Raw genomic sequence first — 22,459 nt, forward strand, 5'->3', positions numbered from 1 at the left:
ATGAAGTGGAAGGAAAACTAGCAGAAAGTTGTGCTGTGAAAGCCTAGGAAGTATAGTATTTCAGACATAAGTGTGTGGAATGCTATTGAAAGTTCAATAAAATAAGGAATGAGAAGAATCCATTGGATTTGACAACATACAATACTATGGAGATCTCATCAGGGTTAGTTGTGTTGTAGTGGTGATGCTGAAGCCATATGGGGCTAATTTAAGACATAATGGCAGCAGAAATATAAGACAGCATGTATAGACGACCATAAAAAAAAGCAGCAGAGAAATGGAGGTGTGAGGATCTGGGAGGTGGAAAGTTTTAGAAAATACTATCAACACTAGAGCATTGTGTATGCTGCCGAGAATAATCCTACAGAGAAGTCACAAGTTGCTGAAGCAAAAGAGAGGGATAACTCAGAAACGTCTCTGAGAAGGTAAGAGAATGGAATCCAGAGTCCAGAGGAAGGGAACAGCCTGTCACAGGAGGAGGGACACTGTCTCCAACACAAAAGGAGGAAAGACGAAGATGAGTGCAATATATGAGGGTAGAAAAATGCAGGAGATTAGCCTAACAGCTCTGTTTTCTCAATGAATTATGAAGGTCATTAACTAAGTGAGGGTGGAAAAGTCATCTTGAAAAGTGGGGAGGTGAGTTTACCAGAGACAGAGTAGAACTACAAAGCAATACTGAGTGCCATTTGAAGACTGTGATCATGAATTTAAAAAGTCAATCAGTCTATTTGTGTGATTTTTCTCAGATAACATTCACCTGTTCAAGTACAAGCAGAAAGAAAGAAATGGAAACGTTCAACCAGAGAGGTTTTGGTCAGGCAAATACCTTTTCTCTCTGAAGGAAAGGCTGACACGCATTACCTAAGGTTATACTTACGCCATCTCAAAACAGTTCAAAATGCAAACTATGAAGTAAATAGTAAATACAGTGTTAAGCTAATGAATTAACACTTACAATCGTTTATTTTAACTAAGTTTTCAAGACCACACTGATACCACATTCTGCTCATCAATCTTCCATTGGTTATCTCAATTTGGCCCTATATTGTACTTTCTTTCCTATTAGCATATTTTCTAAAAACACACTGATGAGATGTATAAAAATACTGCAATGATTGCTGCTCTAAAAACAGTTTAATATTTTATTTGAAAAAATTAGGTAAAAAACTAAATATACTTTTTTCCTAGAAATCAAAGGAATTCACTAATGGTAAGTAAGCAATCTTTTCTCACAGTAGATATAAATTATATAAAATTTAAGCTCTTGATTTATATCATACTTTATTTTCTATCTTTTATATATCACATATACTCACTGAAGGAAAAAGACTAAAAATGCAGATTAAATACCAAAAGAGATGATATATAATCAATCACTCTTGCTCCAAAAAAATCATACTTCAGATAGATGAACACGCCATGTTCTGTAAATACTAATTTGTTATATATTCTGTATTTGCTATATAAATAGTCATTTTATCTTACTACTTTTCAAAATATTTTAACCTAGTCAATTTTTTCCTTATGCCTCATTTTCTCATTTATAATTTAGAGACTTAGCTCTTCTTATGGATTTACCAGAAATTAAGATATTTTGCTAATAAAAATCTGTCCTCAAAATCTTACCAACAAAGTCAAAGTCAAGTCACATCAAACACATTTAGATTTGTTTTGTTTTTTTTTTAAAAAAAAACAAAAACAAAAACAGTGATTTTGAATCTTACTCTTGGTATGGTTCTAAAGTCAGAGCCCAAACAAGGGGCCACCATAGGGCTAGACATACTGCCAATTAGCCATCGCTACTCTGGCATTTTTCGTGCAGGGTGAGAGGACACCTTATTTCTCTGGTTTGAACACCAAAGTGTGTAGATGGTTGAAGTTAGAGTCCACACCGTACCACAAATATTCTTCTTTCAACACTAGATCTACATGCAGCACAGGATGCCTACATCCCACATGAAGTGCCAGACTTCACCTTGAATTCAGTCTAGGGCAGACACAGAGTAGAAGTCACCTTTAAATTACTTCTCTCTTTTTCCTATTTTTGCTGAATGTACATTTCTGCTCCTCAGTCTAAGTGTACCTACTCACAGTATCTAGCAAGAAAGCAAATGAATCTTTAGGTAAAGAGATATTTACTAGGTCATACCTTCAAACTAATTCCTAAGTTTAGATAATTTTTTAATGTACAGTTAATTTAGAACTAATCTTGTAAAAAAAAAAAAAATCCCTCATACCTCTCATACTACTCTTTTCCCACATATTTATATTCCAGAATTGAGGGGAACTGCAGAGCTGGAGAGATGTGGAATGCAGATACAGAGCAATGCCAACTCAAGTCAACACGTGTTACTTACTTTCACCTTACTGTGACCAAAGCAAAGCAATTATTGGGAGCTGCATTCTTATGATACAAAGAAAACTGTAACCATCAAATTTCAAAGTAAAGACTAACAGACTAAAAACCAAGAAAACCTTCAGTGTTTTAGGAATGCAATATTTTGCTAACACATTCAAAGAAGATAATCAGGAGAGAAGTGTCTGCACTTGCTGCGGTGATCGGTGTAGAATGCTCTCTGGATCTTTGTATTCATTGACTGGATTCATCACAGCTGCATACACTTCACCATAGGCTCTGCAGACTAATTCTGTAGACTGTTTTATGATCTGCTCTCTATTGATAAACAAACAAAATGTGAACACATAATCTGAGAATGAAACACTAAGCACTATGAGAAAGCTCCATACATGAACCAACGAATTTCGTTTTCATAATTATCACATATATATTATTAAAAACCATTGTACAACTACATAAGTTAGTTATTTTGGTTTGAGGATAAAAGGTTTTTTTGTATTTATTATTTCTTTATTAAATCTTCTCCATTAGTACGCAGGTTGCAGGAGGGCAGGAGCTGTGTTTTGTTCACTGCCTTATCTAGCCTTAGGGCTAGAACAGTGCCTGATATACCGTGGATTACTAAACAAGAAATGGAAACCGTGACACCATCAATGTACTGATTTTGCAAACATGACTGATAACACATTAATCTTAAAGAAAGAGGCTTATAATTATTCAAATTTATCAATACTTCAAATCTCAGAATAACTTACAATATACTGTCCTTTCACCTATAGCTGCTCAAATTTATCAATACTTCAAATCTCAGAATAACTTACAAATGTACTGTCCTTTCACTTATAGCTCCTACACTAATAACCATATCTCCTAGATTTCTCATCTCGCAAAAACGTGACACTTGCCTACAACAAATCACGGCATTTTCAAATACGCATTTCTACATAAGTACATAAAAGAATAGAAATAGTTTTAAATAAACTGAAGCCAATGTTTTTAGAAAAAAATAACACTGGGCTCATTAAATCTGCATTAACCCTTTATGTTTTCATGACATTTACTTCGTCATCCCCAGCTACTTCTATTTCTATATACCTACTGATGAAAACACCTTTTTCTGATTTGTATAACTAAATTAAAAATGTGTCTTTAAAGCTTTACTCCCAAACCTACTTCTGTTTCCTGCTTCTGTCAATGGCATAACTATGTCTCATCACCTCAGTTCAGGCCCTAATAAACTTTTCTTGCCTGGAGTATCTAAGAAAAACCCCTACCCGGTCTTTCCCCATCCAGTCTCTTCCCCACTTAACGTATCATGAGCACTGCTCTTAGATTAATCTTTCTAAAGCAAACCTTTTATCGTGTCTCTCCCCTACCCAAGGCCTTTCTTCAAGGAGGTTCCATGGCTTCTTCTGGTTTCAGAGATGCTGCTCAATATCGTTAATTATTAGAGAAATGCAAATCAAAAGTACAATGAGGTATCACCTCACACCAGTTAGAATGGGCATCATCAGAAAATCTACAAACAACAAATGCTGGAGAGGGTGTGGAGAAAAGGGAACCCTCTTGCACTGTTGGTGGGAATGTAAATTGATACAGCCACTATGGAGAACAGTATGGAGGTTCCTTAAAGAACTAAAAATAGAATTACCATATGACCCAGCAATCCCACTACTGGGCATATACCCAGAGAAAACCATAATTCAAAAAGACACATGCACCCCAATGTTCATTGCAGCACTATTTACAATAGCCAGGTCACGGAAGCAACCTAAATGCCCATCGACAGACGAATGGATAAAGAAGATGTGGTACATAAATACAACGGAATATTACTCAGCCATAAAAAGGAACGAAATTGGGTCATTTGTTGAGACATGGATGGATCTAGAGACTGTCATACAGAGTGAAGTAAGTCAGAAAGAGAAAAACAAATATCGTATATTAACGCATATATGTGGAACCTAGAAAAATGGTATAGATGAACCGGTTTGCAGGGCAGAAACTGAGACACAGATGTAGAGAACAAACGTATGGACACAAAGGGGGGAAAGCAGCAGGGGGTGTGGTGGTGGTGTGCTGAATTGGGCGATTGGGATTGACATGTATTCACTGATGTGTATTAAATTGATGACTAATAAGAAAAAAAAAAAAAAAGAAGTGCTCATAACTTAATAAGAAAAACAAAGAAAAAATCCAGAGGATAGAAATGCAATGGAAATAGATTCTCCAAGTGAATCTCAGTCAAATCCAAACTGTAAAGAGCAAGAACTGTGCCTGACAGTGATTCCATATTTCTGGACAAATGTTAAGAGTTCATTTATCACTACCAAAGCCAGGTACATGTCCATACACTCATGTTCATTAATGTTTTTCTTATGAATTATATATGGTAGAGATAAAATGGTATAGTGAAGGACACTACTGTCAGAGGGTCTTGACTCTCGTTGAAGTTCTGCTACTTACTGCTGCCTTGAACAAGTAATTTAACCGTTCCAGGACTGAATTTCACTATTGTAAAACAAAATACTGACCTCGATAATCTTTACAAGACACTTCCAGCTTTAAAATTATATCATTTCATTGAGAGTTAAGAGCATTTTAATGAACTGTGGTTAAAAAAATCTCTGCGTGTTTATTTACACCCATACATAGACATACACATACAGACACACACATTACTTTGGAGAATTGGGTTCCCTAAATAATGAATTGTAGTAAGCATATCAGTTACTTGTATAAAAACGGGTGGTGTTTCTAAAGTGCTAAAGCAATGTTCTTGCCATTTTACTATCTCCTCCTTCTTATTTATAATGCTAATTACTATGTAAGTACATCCTTTATGTGAAAAAGTATACGCATGTATCTGTATATCTGCCTGCCTGCCTGCCTGCCTGCCTGCCTGGTGTCGTGGCCCAAATTATTCACTAATATCATGTATGAAATACAGAGTTCAAATAATGATAAATCATTATAGTGACAAATAAAATCAATATTCAAAATAGAAAAATTCAGGAATTCTATAAATACAAAATGACCAGCAAAGAATGTCCTTATCTACTGATCACTTCATCTACAGGTAAAGAAAAGCAGTACCTTTTTTCTTTTTTTCAGTCATGTATGCTATTTTCCAGCATGGGCACCCACCTCAGATTTTACTTTCTGTATTTTGATCAATCACAGCCAATCACATAGCTGATGGACAGAGTACATTTAGAACTGTTTCTCTATGTCAAAATTCTAAAGGTAAGTTCTGCTTTTCACATGACCAACAGATATGCAAAAGGTCAGTTAAAACAGAAAAGCAAAATCTGAATGTAACCCAAGATTCATCTATAAAGTTAGACCATTAACTTTCTTGGTCTCTTTACTGCCATAAAATTCTCACAGTAATTTCAAAAAATTTAAAAACATGACTCATACAAATAAAGAATGTCAAAAATTGAATAACTCAATGAGGAAATTACTAAGATGGTAAAGCTGGTTAAAACATTTTGAGGAACTGGTCATTTACAGGCATTTGAAAAGGAAGGTTAGAATAAATTAAGTTACATATAAAATGAGTTAACGTCCCATGGAGCAAGAAAAAACACAGGACATGAAAAACCATGGAACCTTTAATCAATAGTAAACAGAGAAGCAAACAAGGGTGCATTCCCCTAAATAATTAATTTTTGATGGGCCTGTTAACAATGTTTCAGTATGACACTGAAAGGACATGCTGGGGCTTCCCTGGTGGTGCAGTGGTTAAGAATCCGCCTGCCAATGCAGGGGACACGGGTTCGAGCCCTGGTCCAGGAAGATCCCACATGCCGCAGAGCAACTAACCCCGTGCGCCACAACTACTGAGCCTGCGCTCTAGAGCCCGTGAGCCACAACCACTGAGCCCGCATGCCACAACCAGTGAAGCCCACGCACCTAGAGCCTGTGCTCCGCAACAAGAGAAGCCACCGCAATGAGAAGCCCGCACACCGCAACAAAGAGCAGCCCCCTCTCGCCGCAACTAGAGAAAGCCCATGCGTAGCAACGAAGACCCAACAAAGCCAAAAATAAATAAATAAATAAATTAAAAAAAAAAAAAAAAAAAAGACGTGCTGTTCTCCCAGACCCTATATGCTTTATTTTCATGTTTTGGAAAGTCTTTCTTACTTTTGCAAAGTACAGTTTTTTTTTTCCCATATAGTTTGCTATACCAGTATATATCAAAGATATAGCTAATGTGCTATGAGAAAAAAGAAGAAATAAATGAGGAGAAGATGAGTTTGTTACATAATTTCACATAAAGGCAACATATTTTAGTTACTTATGCATGGGTATTCCATACCTTAAGAAATTTAACTTGTCCAGTTATAAATGTCATAATGCCATAAAAATATGGTATTATAAATTTCAAAAACACTAACAAAGATAATTGTATAACTAAACAGAGATACCATTCACATTTTAAAATATGTTCATTGAAATTATGTATATTTTAAATAATTATTTAAAGTACTGAGCCGTGACAAGAAATGAACTGCTTACTTCCAGAATCAGTGAGCTTGTCATTAATCAGTACTTTAGGATTTTGGTTGCCATAACAACGTAATACAACTTTCATCATTACCATAAACCCAGCACTTCTAAAAATAACTTATTTCAACATTCAGGTTCTGTGATCACTAAAATTGAGCTTTATTACAGCACCACAGTTAAGAGTGCAATCAAACACGCCATAGGAGAAAAGAAGGTGTTAACAGTTTAAACCTGAAAAACTAAGAAAAAAATATAATAGACTGGTTTAAAAATGTACATTTTTGATTTCTCTTTATCACAATATAAACACCAAAGATGCCATAGTGGGTCAGCTTTCTGTCATTCACAGTAAAATTAAAGCATATTTTAGATGAGACCAAGGCACATATCTCACATAAGCCTTATCTATCACACATGCCTAACATTTCTGAGCTTCCTCTAAAAATAATAAAACAATGTAATCTCAACATAGAAGGAGTTAATAAAAACACTGTACAAGCTAGTGTTAAAGAGAATAGGCTCTGGAATACTGGATTCAAATCTTGGCTCTGCTTCTTGCTAATTGTTTCACCTTGTTTCAGTTATTTAACCTTTCTAAAAATGTCCTCTTCTGTAAAATGGAGGGTTAAGTGAAGGCGACCCTTTCAAGGATCACTCTAGTTGAGATGCTAAGATTAGATTGTAGAGGTTGGTGTGGCAATGATAGAGAGAGCAAGGGCGAAAACAGAATAGATTCAAGGCTAACATGATAATCCAGGCACAGATGATACTACCTCTGACCAGAGTGGCAACTGTGGAGATGGTCAAAAGTGACCAGAGTCTCCTCTCATATATTTCTTTCTAGATAAATGTTTAATAAAATGGTTCCATGGCAATTTTGACTGGAGTTATGCTGAATTTACAGATTACTACACTACATACCCAGTTAGAGATGAATACCATGTGTCCATGTTGGAACACTGGAAATCTACAGCAAACATCACACTTGATGATGAAACATCAGAAACATTAAAGTTCAAAATAAAATATGCACACTCACCATTACATCTACTGTTTACTTTGGAGCACCTAGCCAATATAATGAGTTTAGTCATAAAACTGAAAAACATTAATGAAACTCATTAACTTAAGATGTCTGTACCAAAAACAAAAAATCAAGGCAAATTGATAAACTAATAGAACTAAGAGTTTAGTTAACTGGCCAGATTCAAAATTAACATAAAATTTAGTACTTTCCCTGTACATCAGCAATATCTAATCAGAACATGTAATGGAAAATAAAAGATCTTATAAAAGCCACAGAATTGTTTCCTAGGAATAAACCCAATAACATACATGGAAAATTATATGAAGAAACTGTAAATCTTTATTGAAAATTCTCAAAGAAGATCTGGATAAACAGGCATACCATGTTCATAGATGGGAATACTCACTAGTGGCTTTCTTATTTTCTTTTTGTTCATTTTTACATTAGCTTGGTGAATGTTCTACATGCACTTTAAAAGAATGTTATTTTCCATAGTTGTGTGTGGTATTCTCTTTCTATTGGGTTGAGCTGATTAGTGACATTGTTCAGTTCTTTTACACTGAGCTAGTTTTCTAATTTTCCTATCAATTATTGAGAGAGGAGGGTTGAAATATCAAAATAAATGTCAATTTATCTATTCTTCCTCAATTCTATAAACTTATACTTCATGTTTTATGAAGCTCTGCTACGAGTTGCCCATATTTACTATTATATCTTCTTCATGAATTGATCCTATTATTGTGAAATATCCCTCTTTATCTTTGGTATTATCTGTCCATCAGTCTAATTTTTCTGATATTAATATCAGAATATAGCTACTTCAACTTTATTATAATTTTTATTTGCATGGTATATCTTATACCATATTTTTAAACTGTGTCCTTATATTTAAAGTGGATTTCTTATAGACAGCAGACAGTTGGGCCATGCTTTTTCACCCTATCTAATACCTCTGCTTTTTAACTGGAGTGTGTAGTTCTTTTACATTTAATATAGTTACTTATAAGGATGAATTTAAGTCTATCACCATGTTACTTGTTTTATATTTGTCCCATCTGTTCTTTTTTTCTCCTTTTCAGCCTTCTTTTGATATAACAGTTTTTTTAACATTCTATTTTATCTGTTGGCATGTTAGATAATATTTATTTTAGTGCTTGCTGTAAGGTTTATGATCTACCTTCAAACAATATTATACACTTCATGAGTAAACTTACATCACAACAGTATACTACTACTTCCCTCCCACTCCATCTTTTGTGCTTTTGTAGTCATAAACTTTCTCTGTGTTAAGAACTCCACAATTCAGTTATTATTTTTATTTCAAACGGTCTACTATCTTTTATATTTAGCATTTCCTGCACTTGTCATTCCTCTGTGTAAATAGGAGTTTTCTTCTGGTAACATTTTCCTTCAGCCTGAGGAACTTCCTTTATCATTTCTTGCAGTATACTGATGATAAATCCTCTCTACTTTTGTTTATCTTATCTCAAAATGTGTTTATTTCACTTTCAGTTTGAAAAATACTTCTGATGAATACACAAAGTTGAAAGTGTTTTATCATCCACCTTTTTAAAGATGCTATTCTATTGTTTTCTGGTTTGAACTGTTTCTAACAAGAAGTCAGTAGTATACTGATCATTGTTCCCCACATATAATACATCTTTTTTTCCTCTGGCTGCTTTTTAAGTTTTTTTCTCTTTATCACTGGTTTTCAATAATTTAATTATGGTGTACCTTGATACGGCTTTCCTTGTTGTGATTTATTTAGCTTCTTCAGTCTGTGGGTTCATGTTTTCTATCACATTTGAAAAAAATTCTTTTATGCCTTCAAATTTTTTATGCCTCAATCTCACTATGACACTTCACTTACACCTGTATTAGAATGCTTATTATTATCTCACAATTCACCTAGACTCTCTTCATCTTTTTTCCAGCTTTTAATTTTTTCCTATCTGTGCTTCCGTTTGGACAATTTCTATTGTCCTTTTTTCAAGTTGACTTATCTTTCCCTCTAGAATGTCCAACTGGCAGTTAAGCCTATCCAGTGAGTTTTTCATTTTAGATACTGTACTTTTCAGGCCTAGAATTCCCATTTTGTAAAATTTCTAACTTTTCCTCTCAATATAATTTTCCCTTAAGTCCTTGAACACACTTAAATGGCTGTTTTAAAGACCTTATCTGCTAATTCTGTAAACTCTGTCAGTAAGTCTGTTTCTATTGACAGATTTTGCTTCCAGTTTTGGTTCATATTTTCCTACTGCTTAAAACCTAAGTGTTTCTTTTATTGCATGCTCAGCATTATAAATGCTACACTGTTGATTGTATTCTGTCATACTTATGAGTGCTAAGTTTTGTTCTGGAAGGCAGTTAATTTAGTAAAGATCCACGTGATCTTCTAGAGGTTTGTTTTTAAGCTTTATTAGTGTGAGTCAAAAGTAGCCTTTACTGTAGAACAGACTAGCCTTACTTTTAAGGCTTAGACTTTCCAAGGTCTCTAAAGCACTGTTAGAGACTGTTTCCATTAGTCGTTATTCCTCTGGTAGGCTCACCCCACCCCCACTCCCAAACCTGCGTTATTTTTGTTTACACAGGTATTCCTGATAGTTAAAGACAGGTGGCTTAAAAGGAGGCAGTTAAAGAGAAGAAAATTATTTCATTTACTTCTTTTAAAAAACCAAAGTAATTCTTTTTAAAGATACCTGCTTTGTTTCTAGCATATATAATAGAGGAAGATTCCTGAATAAAATAATCCTCAAATCATATCCACTTTTCTACATGCTGACTTTAGGAAGTATCTATAGTCTCTTTATTTCTTAAATTACTCATATAAACAATTCTGACTCAGTAAGAAAAGACACTGAGAATATTTTATAAATATGCATAATTGTGGTTTCTGTAGTCCAACCTCTATTTTTATACCATTAAAAGGTAAATGTTGGAGTCTGGAGTTGAAAAAAGAAAAACGCCCTTCTAATTCATCACAAGGAAGGAAGAATTCTTTAAGGATATTTTAATTTTCTATTCTTTTCTCCATTATCTATACAACCTCACTTTCTGGCTACCTAAATGTATTCAATAGTTTATTCCAAGGATGAAGTGCTCAGTCAAAATCTCCTTTGAAAGGCAGTCAAACTACAAGACAAGAAAAAGGGAGACAAGAATGACAGGCGTCCCAAAGGTACTGCAACCACAGAGACAAGCAAAGTTCAGGAGAATAGAATATTAACAAAACAAAATGAGACAGGAATAAAAAAAAGAAAGTTTTACATTTCAAAGCTCTATTTCAAAGAAACAATTGACATTTTAAATACAATATGAATAGAAAGAAATTGAGAACATAAAGACATGAAAATATTTTTGCTTAAAAATGAATTACCATTTTGAAAAGGTTCAAAATTTAACTTAATGAAAGTTATCTCCTATTATTTCAAATGCTTTATAAATAAAATCAAATATAATACCATGCCTATACAGCAGGAGAAATAAGAACAGACAGTATTTTTGAGTAGGACCTGCCATCAATCAAAAAAAGGGGAAAAAGCAGTTAGAAAATCTGCTTTAATGTTGAATCTTAAATGTGTTAAATGACTTACATTTTCATAGCAACCTGATTTTTAAAATAAGTAGCCAAACTGATACCATAATTTTTCTTCTTAAAAACACCTGAAAATTCATAGGTTACATTTAATTTTAGAATACTTCGCAAAAAACATTTTAGAAATTTTCTGAATGAAAAAAGGGGTAAATAGGTGCTGACCAATTCTTAGTTGCACTATTATTTACATAAATCATATGTATATCTCAATTTTTTAATGTCATTATAATTAGTATGAATTTATAACAGGATGTTAGGTCCATACGATACAATCAAAATACTAATTTAAAAGTTTAGATTTTTAAGTAATGTACCAAAAACGATGTTCATTTGACTCTGTTAATAAAACAGAGTTGGCTACATAACACTTTGAAGTTTTTACAGAAAAAGACAATATAAACTAAATTAAAATATAAACAATAATGTGAAAAAATACTTGCAAATTATGTAACAGACCAATTATCCTTAATTATCCTTAATATAGAATGAGATCACACAGAAATTATTACATTATTACTGTTAAACAATGGGACAATAAAAGTGGAAAGCTAAAATATTTCTTCAGTGACAGAACACAAACATTTGATTTGAAGTATCATTTAAGCTTTAGAAAATCTGAGAAGTCCTCAGAGATAAAGAATTCAGATAGATCCATATAAAGTGCTTAATCCCACTGCTAATCCAGTAACTTTATTTTAAACTCTTACTAAGAAAAGAAAAAAGATTTATTAAGAGGTATCCTTGAGTATAAGGACGTATATTTTTAAATTTTGATAAATGTTGCCAAATTGACCTCTAAAAGGATTATACTAATTTATACTCTCGCCAACAGTGTAAAAATGCCTATTTTCCCAGACCATTTCAATTGCCATATAACAACAAACTTTTTATTTTCAGTAATTTAATAGGCAGAAATTCTCACTGCTGTTTTAATTTGCATGTTTTGATAATTATCTTCTCATATATTTGTTTGCCATTTGCATTTCTTCTATGAACTGTCCAAATATATGGTGCATTATTTTGTAGTGATTTGTGGGATCTCATTCTATATTAAGGATAATACAGTTAAGCATAATAGGTCTGTCATATAATTTGCAACTTTTTTCCACATTATTGTTTATATTTTAGTTTATATAGTCTTTTTCTGTAAAAACTTCAAAGTGTTATGTAGCCAAATCTGTCTTTTTCCTTATGGCATCTGGATTACATGCCATCCTTTGAAACACATTAAAACTTCCCCTCAATCATTATAGAGTAAGACCCCAGTATCCGAGGGGGACTGGTTCCAGGACCCCCTCAGATATCAAAATCCAGGATGCTCAAATCCCTTATATAAAATGGCACAGTATTTGCATCTAATCTCCACACACCCTCCCATAAACTTTAAATCATCTCTAGATTACTTCTAAATACCTGATACAATGTAAATGCTATGTAAAGAGCTGCCAGTGTGCAGCAAATTCAAGCTCTGCTTTTTGGAACTTTCCAGAATTGTTTTTCTTTTTTGGGGGGGGCCAACTATTTTCAATCCACAGTTGGTGGCATATGCGGATGTGGAACCTGCAGATATGGAGAGCTGACTATTAGGAAAAGAATAATGGTATGTTTTATACTTAGTGATGCTCCAAAGAATTCAACATTCAAATACTGAAACGTGTGGTTAAATATAAAAGAACTGCAGGTATTTGGTTAAAAAAAGTAACTAAGAAACACATGCAATTTGAATTACGGCACAATGGAATTCGTCTTATAATCTCTCAGGTCTTTAGAATTCTGGTTATGTGTACAGTATGAGACCTTCTAGGATAATAAAATATAAAAGTCAAAAAAGATTAAAACCATTTACTCTGACCACACCTAATATGGGAATTCCCTAGCTCTATGTCTGAGAGAACCCATTTCCAGCCAATTCTAATTGACACCAAATTCTTCCTCATGTTGAGCCAAAAGCTGCCTCCTTGCTCTATGTATTGCTCCCCAGAACAACAGAAAATAAGTGGACCACCCCGTACCACTGTCTCCTTTCAGATATTTGAAGCACTTTTTTCAAGATCGACAGTTCTTTCTTTACCATACTTTTTAATATAAGTATTTGTTCATGCGTGTAACTGACATGTCAGACTATAATCTCCATTAAGATAGTGAAAATGCCTTTTAAATCTTACTCTGTAGTGCCTGGTACACAGAGAGCACTTAATACACTAGTTGAATGGAAAGAAAAAAAATGTATAGATGTCTAATTTCCTACTTGTAGGTAATTTTTAGTTTGTCAATATTTTTCTTAAAATCAGAAAAGTTACTCAGTATAATCTCTCACTTTCTTCTAATTGTAATATTCTAATATTTTAATGTACAGTTTTTTGTCCTGAACACATTCCTGATAAATATGTGATACTGAACAATTTCATAATATATCTACAGAAACTGCTTGGGTCCAAAATAGTCTAAACAGTAGGTCATCTATGTTGCACAATGAATATATTACTGATTCTTTCATGACACATTCAGTGCCATTTTGACATGTGTGTTAATACAAGGGAATTTGGTATTATCACTGTGTGGCTTCAATTATATAATTCATATTATTTTTAAAAATCATTCACTACATGGAGATTTTGAAGCTACAAACATGTAAGGAAAACGTATGAACAGGGTAAGGTCAGATCTCTTAGGGGTGCTAAGGCAGAAAAAAAAGGTTGAGAACTATAAATCTTTAATGACAAATCTATTCTTGAAAATAATTTTTTTTCTTAGAAATGTGCTTGGCATTTAAAAATATGTGACTCTTTACCAGCTAATTGGGACCAAAAAATACTTACTTCACTGTGGCACTTAGAAGAAAGTTCAGCTGTGGCATTAACAGGTTGTCTGGGGCTGACAGATAGCGATCAAACTGAACCTAAACAAAACAGAGAAATCCAAAACACAAAGTGCATATATCTGCTAACAGACATCCCAAATAAGCATCTCTTTTAAGGATTAAATCTTAGTAAAAATCCCATATTCCAAATAACGAGTTCTTCATGATCAAAATGAGTTATTCCTTACACATTTTAACTAAAAACTCACTGAAACTGTCAACTCTTTAATGCAGTCAGTATCAGCGATACCTACTTTCAAAATTCTGATCCAAGCCATTTATCCTGATCTCCCTCACCAAACTTCTTGGGTAATAATATTAGCAAGAAGTAAAGTATTCAGATTTCAAGTCTACCTTACTTTCTTAAATCCAATGTATCTCTTAACTATTCACTCATCTATTCATTCAATTAATATTTATGGAGTACCTGTTATTGGTAAGGTGCCATATAACATAATGTAAATATAACGGTGAGCAAAAGAGGGCAGTCCCTAGCTTCACAGAGCTTATGGTCCAGTGAGAGAGGTAGTAAACAAATAATAATGTAAATAAAGGAAAAACCAAGGTACTATAAAAGCATCAATCAGGAGGACACAGACCTAATCTGTATGTTTGGCAAAAGCATTTCTGAGGAAAGGTCGTTTTAGGTGAAATCTTAATGATGAATAGACGTTAGGTTAAGTGTGTAGTGGGGATAGTGTGGATGAAAGCTTAGGTGAGAAAGAGGATGGCTACCAGAGGGCAGTTCATGCAGGACTTGAATGGTTTCTAGATTTTAATTCTTACTGTAAAAGCATTAGGAAACCATCGAAGAAGGGAAACAATCTGATTTAAATTTTAAGAAGCTAAATCTGGCTACAGCAAGAAGAACGGAAGGGGAGGTTGTAATAGCAGATGCAAGGACACCACATAGGTAGCTCTTGCGGCATCTTAGACGCCAAGGGCAATAGGGGTGAAGAGAAGATATCTGAGACTTAGAGAGCAAAATCATCAAGATTTGGTTAGTGACAGACAGGATGAAGGGGTCGACTCCCAGGTTTTGGATCTGTATAATTCATAGCATTATCACCATTCACAACTGTACTCTATACATTTATTTAGTTGTGTGATAACCGCATCTCTTACTAGACCATGCCTATTTTCATCCCAGTTCTCAGCATGATGCCTAAATAATAGCAGATACTTGGTTAATAATTGCTGAAATAATTAGTGGACAGATGCTCTTATACTTTCTGAGTTAAGAACACTTGGAAAAGGACCTGGGGTTGGGGCTGGTGGGGAAGAGTTAGAAGAGCTCAGTTTGGGATATGGTGAACTGAGGCACCTTTGAAGCATCCAAGTTGGATGCACCAGACAGTTATAGATAAAACAATGGATCACACATAAAACTCAATCAAGAGTTTGTTTCTTTAGAGAGACCTAAGATATTCAACTCAATTGTTTTTAAAGTTAAGATCAGGCATATACAAACCTGTAATAGGGCTTAAGTATATTTTGTGAGTTTATATTATGAACTGGATATGCGTCTTTGGAGAAGGAGAAATAGGCGAGACACACACATTTACTGAGTACTAAGGTTACTGATCTCTGTGTAGACCTATATCCTCATTTTGCTGGGGCAGGGGAGGGCAGTAAATACCTTAAAGTGGAATTACTGGGCAGTATGGTGAGTGTACACTTAACTTTCAAAGAAACTTATCTTTTTTAATGAATGTAAAATTTATTCATTTTCATTTATTTTTGAACTTTTCAGAATCAAATCTTCTTTGCATTTCTACAGTTTTTACTGTTATGTTGGATATACACAAGTTATGACTTACTTTTTATATATTGTCTTTTATCATGACATAATGTTCTTTATTTATGATATTTAGTGTTTTAAAAATCTACCTTGTCTAATATTAACTCTGTCAGCTCTGTATTCTTTGCATTTGTTGGGTATCTTGTGGGTCTACCTCTTTATTTTCAGTTAAATTTAGCTCTGTCAGATGATAGATAGGAAAGCCCTGGCATCAAAAAAAGTCACCCAAGAGAACTATTTATCAAAGTCAAACCACGGTGGTAGTGAGTATTGAAACACACAGGATAGGCAGTACATATAGTAGGTAAGAGCATAAGTACTGGGTTGAATGGGGTTGTTAGGAGGATTAAAGAGTTAGTACATTAAAAATGTGTGTCATGCTCAATATATGTTAATGGTTGTTGTCATTACTTACTGTTTATTATTACTACCACTAGAATTAGTATCATAAAGCTTCCAAAGGGGATCATTCCTATGAGGGCTAAATGAGTGTCATCCAACTGATGGCTGTGTGTGTGTGTGTGTGTGTGTGTGTGTGTGTGTACACACACATATATATGCAAAGTATGTACTTAAGATGTGGAAACATGCTACAGAGAGTGGTGCTCATGCAGAAAGGGATGTGAAAGCAAGCTCATCACCTGAAAAGAAGGTAATAAAGTAGAGGTTCAGTGAGCGTCACACTCAAGAGTAATATTTTAAGACTGGAATCCAATTTCAGTTATCAACTCAGGAAGAAGTCAAGAACTATAAGCCCAGGATCACTGACAGACGGAAGTCTATAATGATATACAGCTAACTTCTTCATGTCTCTCACTCCTTTCTCCATTAGGTTAGGAGTAAAACTCCGAAACTGAAGAAAATCTAAACAGGCATAATGACACTATTAGGGTATGGTGCAATATTACTACAAATGTATGTCTCGGTCAGATCTCCTTAGTTAAAGGAATACACGTGCAATCATTATGACTGGACCCAACGTGAATACAGCATATGAAGAGATAAAATTATCACCCAAGACAAAAATTATCACACGGGAAAAAAATAAGAATAATGTTCCACAAGGAAACGTATGTTGAAATGCTTTATTATGTACTTACCATTGCAGCCTTCAGTGCCACAGAATCTAGGTTGGGAAAATTAGCTAAAGGGCCCTTAAAAAAAAAAAGGGGCAAAACCAAGATGAAAACAGGTGCTATATGTTACAATTCACTTGTCAAATACAGTCCATTAGTAGATTGCCTAAATTTGAAAATTTAGCTCATTTCCAAAGAACTCAAGTGTCCTATCTCCAACCTCAACTAAAAGTGGGACTATGATTCTTTCATTTTTGTGTAACTAGCGTGAAGGCACGCGATAATATTTGTTGGAGCGAGAAGCACGTAAGTTTATTAACAATGGAAATAAAAGGATACCTCAGATTTAATCGTAAGCAAGAAAAAAAGGGCAATAAAGCACTGAGGAATGGCAGTAAGACACGGGGCCTTTAAGAGTCTCCTTGATAATTTATATATAAAAAGGCAGCAGAATTTGCTCCGACTGGTGGACATTTGCTTATTACCTTATCAAAAGAAAAAATTCAAACCTTGTGATTTTTTGAGAGCTTCACTTAAGAGTCCCTGGGCTATAAAATATTCTTCATGTTAATATTATTTAAAAGTTTTTTGCTTTTTAAAGAAAGAGGCTTACATGGTTTTCCAGGGTTCCCACCACTCCATTTTCTAATTCTACTGGAGTTCTATAACTTAACAAGATCAGATGTTAGCCCCAGAAGTATTTACCTTTCCAAAGTAATAGACCATGATTTGCTAAATTAAAAGGGGGAATGACTGCTATTTATATAGTAATCTATGCATTTAATAAATCAATGGTGATAAAGGACTGAAAAATTTACCAATATGAATATTCTTTATATATTTTTCAATACTAATTTTTGTATATTTTCATTACTTGTAACCCAAACTATCTATAGTAAAAAAGATAGTTAGTATTTTGGGACACTCTACTATATCTCAGACAGTCCACCAAGAACTACACAGGTATTATCTCAATCTCAGAACAATCCTATGTTACAGATATTATTACCCTCAATCTACAGATGAGGAACCAGAGAGAGAAGTCACTTTCCCAGTGAAAAATTGCTACTAAGTGTCTAGCTCTAGAAGCCGTACTCTAAATTGGTGTATCTCTCTAGTTAGGAAGATCCATGTGCTTACCTGTTCAGGTTTATGTTGCTGTATGGTGTTATAGATATAACTCACGCCTGCTCTAGTTAAAACATAAGAAGCTTGCTCATTTATAAGTGTGTCCAAATGTGCTTCAATCTAAAATAAAACACAATTAAAAGGAAATATTTTAAAAGAAGAATAAGACTGACTGAGAGTACAAGTAGACTAGCCTGGAGTCTTAGCTCTTCATCATGGACGTGTTCCTTGCAGCGGCTATGAGGCCAGAATATGAGGGATAGGGACTGCTCCTATACAAAGACTTTTCCTTCCCCAAAGAGGAAGTCCTCTTACAAAAGGGAGGGAAAGTCTTACCTGAGGATTCCAGGACTAGCCACTAGTCGAAAAATTTGGGTTGCTTCTTAGCTCTTTTAAAAGCTGGTATTAAGCAAAACACAAACAAAAACTACTCATAAACAACAGTGTAAAATAAAATACTTAGAAAGAGTTCTGGGAAGATGAGGACCTGATGTCCCTCACATCCACACTGCCTCATGCTCCCAACTTGCTGGACTAACTCAACCAATCAAATACACCATCTGGAGAAGTCTGAAGGAAATCCCATGGGGGCTGAGGCAGTAAGTTCTCCAGAGGAAAGCAGATTTGCGACAACTAGGGGATTGTTGAGGAACCAGCAGAAGGCTGGTCAAAGATGTCAAGTACAGGAGCTGCCTAAAAAGACCCAGCTAGCAGGTGTGAGTTGTACGTGGTCACCTGCTTTGTGCTATTCTTGGGGAAGCGATCTAATGCTAATGGGGGCAGAAGCCACAGAAGGAGACTACCTGATGGGACGAAGTATTCCCAGGTGGGAAGAAGTTGGCTGCTCCTTCCTTTAACCAGTACAGGCCTGTAAGTCTAGAGATCTTCCTGTTATCCCTCACCGGACAGTCCCCTCAGTTTTACCAGCTTGTTTACCAGTGGCATAGTATGCTATTAAGAGATGCTATCTGTTACCATCTGAATGTTTGCCACTGTCAAAGTCACTCCAGCAGCTGAGCCCCTCCCTGTAAAAAACTTACAACTGATTTAAAAGAGGTGAGTAGGTTCTATGAGAAAACCCACCTGAATAATGAGAACAAGTATCTTTTCCTGAGGCAACACTATTGACAGACGCAGGGTACCTTAGTTTTTTTTTTAAGTGAATGCCCAAGAAAGTACAATTAGAACCTTAGAACCCTTACTTACTAGTCTTATTGGAAATCCAAGAAAAACAAGATTGCAAATGTAAATATTTAATGAAAGAGTTATTGCTAAGAACCAAATTAGTATCTGAAAGAAAAGTGGAAGAATAGTAACACAGAGTAAATATCAAAGAAATATATTAAAGTGAAGAGATTTAAACATAAATTAGAAGACAAATTTAGGAGATAAAGCCAACTAAGGACAGGAGCTTCAGAATATAAAAAGTAACAGATGGAGAAGTGATAATTAATTACAGATAACAGAAAACTTTACTGAGCAAAAAAAAAAAAAAAGGGTGGAATCTTCAGACTGAAAAGCCTTTGCAAAATCCAAGATGGAAATAATAGAAAAAGAGACATACCAAAAAATATCCTGAGGAAATATCTGAACTCAAAGGAAAATCCTTGTAAGCTTCCACATGAATAAAATAGGTTATCACAAACAAAAGAGAATCAGACTAGCCTAGATTTCTTACTTGAAACACTGGAAGAAGAAAGAATGGAAGAAAATTAATAGACTAGTGATAGAAAAGATCTGAAAATCAAGACTCTTTTACTTGACAAGGAAAACTATCACTGTGGGGCCCGTGCCCTCCAGCATCCACACCCTTGCCCAGTCCTCTCCACACTGACTCTGGCTGGTCCACGTGACCAGCGCCGACCACCAGCCCATCAGCAAGAATGATGCAGGCTTAGTAAGCACTTACGTGGTGGGGCTTGTCCTCTTGGAATGCAAAAAACGATTTTGGATTATTTGAGAAACAAAGATAATTGGTGATAAAACAGATTGCTGGACAACAGATATATGTGCACATCTTGAGAAGAGATTTAGACAAATGGCAGAGTTTCGGGTTGAATCAGTGATAAATACATTAAAAACCAATGAATATTTTTTAAAAAGATTTTACTAATTATACTTAAACAATTATGCAAAAAAGAAAAATTAATCATATTTCATTATATTTCTTTTAAAAGAATTAGAAAGTAGAAAATATCACAAATTTAGAGGTCTCAAACTCATTCCTTAGAAAAACCCAAAACGACAAATTTTTACTGTAGCCACTGCCAAATTGTTTATATACTTGTGATGACAAAGAAGATTCAGAGTTGTTGTTTTTTTAAACATTTTATATACCAAAAATCACTATTTCAAAATCAAAAGCCAAGTATCTGGCAAATTTTATAAATGGCCTTGTTGTGACTCTTAAGTGATACCATCTGGCTTATAGGACCAGAGCGATTGGTATAACAAACTGTAATGTTGTGCCTAACACTGATTTACACATAGATAAAAATATATCTGTCCTCTGCAACACCTTCTGCACTAGCTACACAGCTTGAAAAATATAGCACGTTATTCACAGTATGGAAACTGAAATCTGCATACAGAATAACAGTTCAAATTAGTCAGAAAAGCTCCATTCTACCACCACATACTATGGCTTGAATAAAATATCTTACCTGTTACATATTCTGGCTTCTCCAAAACGAAACTAAAATACTGAATATGCATGGGGGCGGGGGGGGGGTTCTATCAGACTGTAACAAGGGATTCATATAAATCAGGTCACTGAAATTATCTTAAAGCCAGTAACTGAGATCAGGTACAGAAAAAAGATTTCATCACAGTAAGCAGTCATTTTATGGCAAAATTAACCTGGAACTGTAGCATTTCCAGACGTCTGTCAGTGAATTCAAACAGAGCTAATGTTGTCTTCATCATATATAGTGAATTGACCATGAAGGTAGCCATGTCAGCCGTGCCTAAATTGCTGGCTGATACAGTACACATCTGGAGGAGAGGATCCAAGACACATGATAAAACCTATAAATGAAAAATAAAATCAAATGTATTCTTTATTTCCCAACCAGTGATACAGGTCTGTGTTAACGGCGCTTCAGAATGAATGTCAAACTAATGGGGAGCGGGCCAACTTACAAAAGCGCATAAGAAAAAGATTAAATGGTACCATAACTCTAATAGTTTTTAAAACAAGCATCACTGAATATTTACTTTTTAAATTAAAGGGAACTGGTTTAATATTTGAAGGAAAAAGCAATGGGAAGGACTGTCAAGATACATGGGTTATAAAGTGCCAGAATTTCAAAAGAATGTACAATAGAGGAGCAATAAGAATCATTAAAAGTGAATTTACAACATACCTGCACAAAATCGGCTTGACGGGCATCTAACGGTACAACTGAAGAATCATGAGATGCCAAAACGTCACGCAACAACATGAGTGTCTGATTTAATGCAGAACTTGGTCCAAGATCAGGTGGTGGGAGTTCAACCTAAAATGAAGGATGACTTATCCACTGCTTACATTTTTCTACTAAATTTTAGTGTCTAAATAAATGCCAGTTCACAGTAAAATAATTCATATGAAAGATGTAAAGCTTTGCTGACACATTACAAAATCTATAATCTATCAATAGCTTATTTTTTATCATACTAATCAAAATCAGCACAGAAAGTGACGCAAAAGTTTTTTGTTAGATTATCTCAGATTTAATATATCACAATTAAAAGTACAGAATTTGTACTTTAATTCAAAAAATTACGAGGAAACTTAGCAGTCTTTGAATTGTAGAATTATATTTTCATATGGATTTGAAATGGCCTGCTGTTTGGTTTTTTAGCCCAAGTCTTAAGAAAGAAGTAATCCAGAGACCAGCACTTCACCTACTACAATATTATTGAGAATCATCACTCACCTGCATGCCCCAATCTCAGATACTGTGGCTCAATATGTATACGTTCAGGGTCTAGAAATCTATCTTTCAACAAGCACCCCAGGTGGTTTTCAGGACCCTGGTCCATGAGCCACACACTTCACAGAAACAGTACAACACTGCCACTAAAATCTTGAATTCTGGAGTTAAAGAGATT

General features: G+C 34.6%; 1 protein-coding gene across 2 annotated transcripts in view; it reads right to left on the reverse strand.

Moving 5' to 3' along the window:
- Nucleotides 1-1,517: 1,517 nt before the first annotated feature.
- Nucleotides 1,518-22,459, reverse strand: part of COG6 (component of oligomeric golgi complex 6) — a 61,911-nt gene continuing 40,969 nt past the window's right edge. The window contains exons 14-19 of one of the 2 annotated variants that reach the window (XM_061170616.1): nucleotides 21,730-21,861; nucleotides 21,224-21,391; nucleotides 18,377-18,484; nucleotides 17,261-17,314; nucleotides 14,319-14,398; nucleotides 1,518-2,677 (exon numbers count right to left, since the gene is read on the reverse strand). In XM_061170616.1, the coding sequence (XP_061026599.1) occupies nucleotides 2,530-2,677; nucleotides 14,319-14,398; nucleotides 17,261-17,314; nucleotides 18,377-18,484; nucleotides 21,224-21,391; nucleotides 21,730-21,861 (690 nt within the window). In that variant the 3' untranslated portion in view covers nucleotides 1,518-2,529. Of the gene's footprint in view, nucleotides 2,678-10,988; nucleotides 11,037-14,318; nucleotides 14,399-17,260; nucleotides 17,315-18,376; nucleotides 18,485-21,223; nucleotides 21,392-21,729; nucleotides 21,862-22,459 lie in introns of those variants that run through there. The other variant, XM_061170617.1, reaches the window with a different exon arrangement.

The sequence above is a fragment of the Eubalaena glacialis genome, chromosome 16 (genome assembly GCF_028564815.1).
Source record: "Eubalaena glacialis isolate mEubGla1 chromosome 16, mEubGla1.1.hap2.+ XY, whole genome shotgun sequence".
Classification (NCBI taxonomy): Eukaryota; Metazoa; Chordata; class Mammalia; order Artiodactyla; family Balaenidae; genus Eubalaena; species Eubalaena glacialis.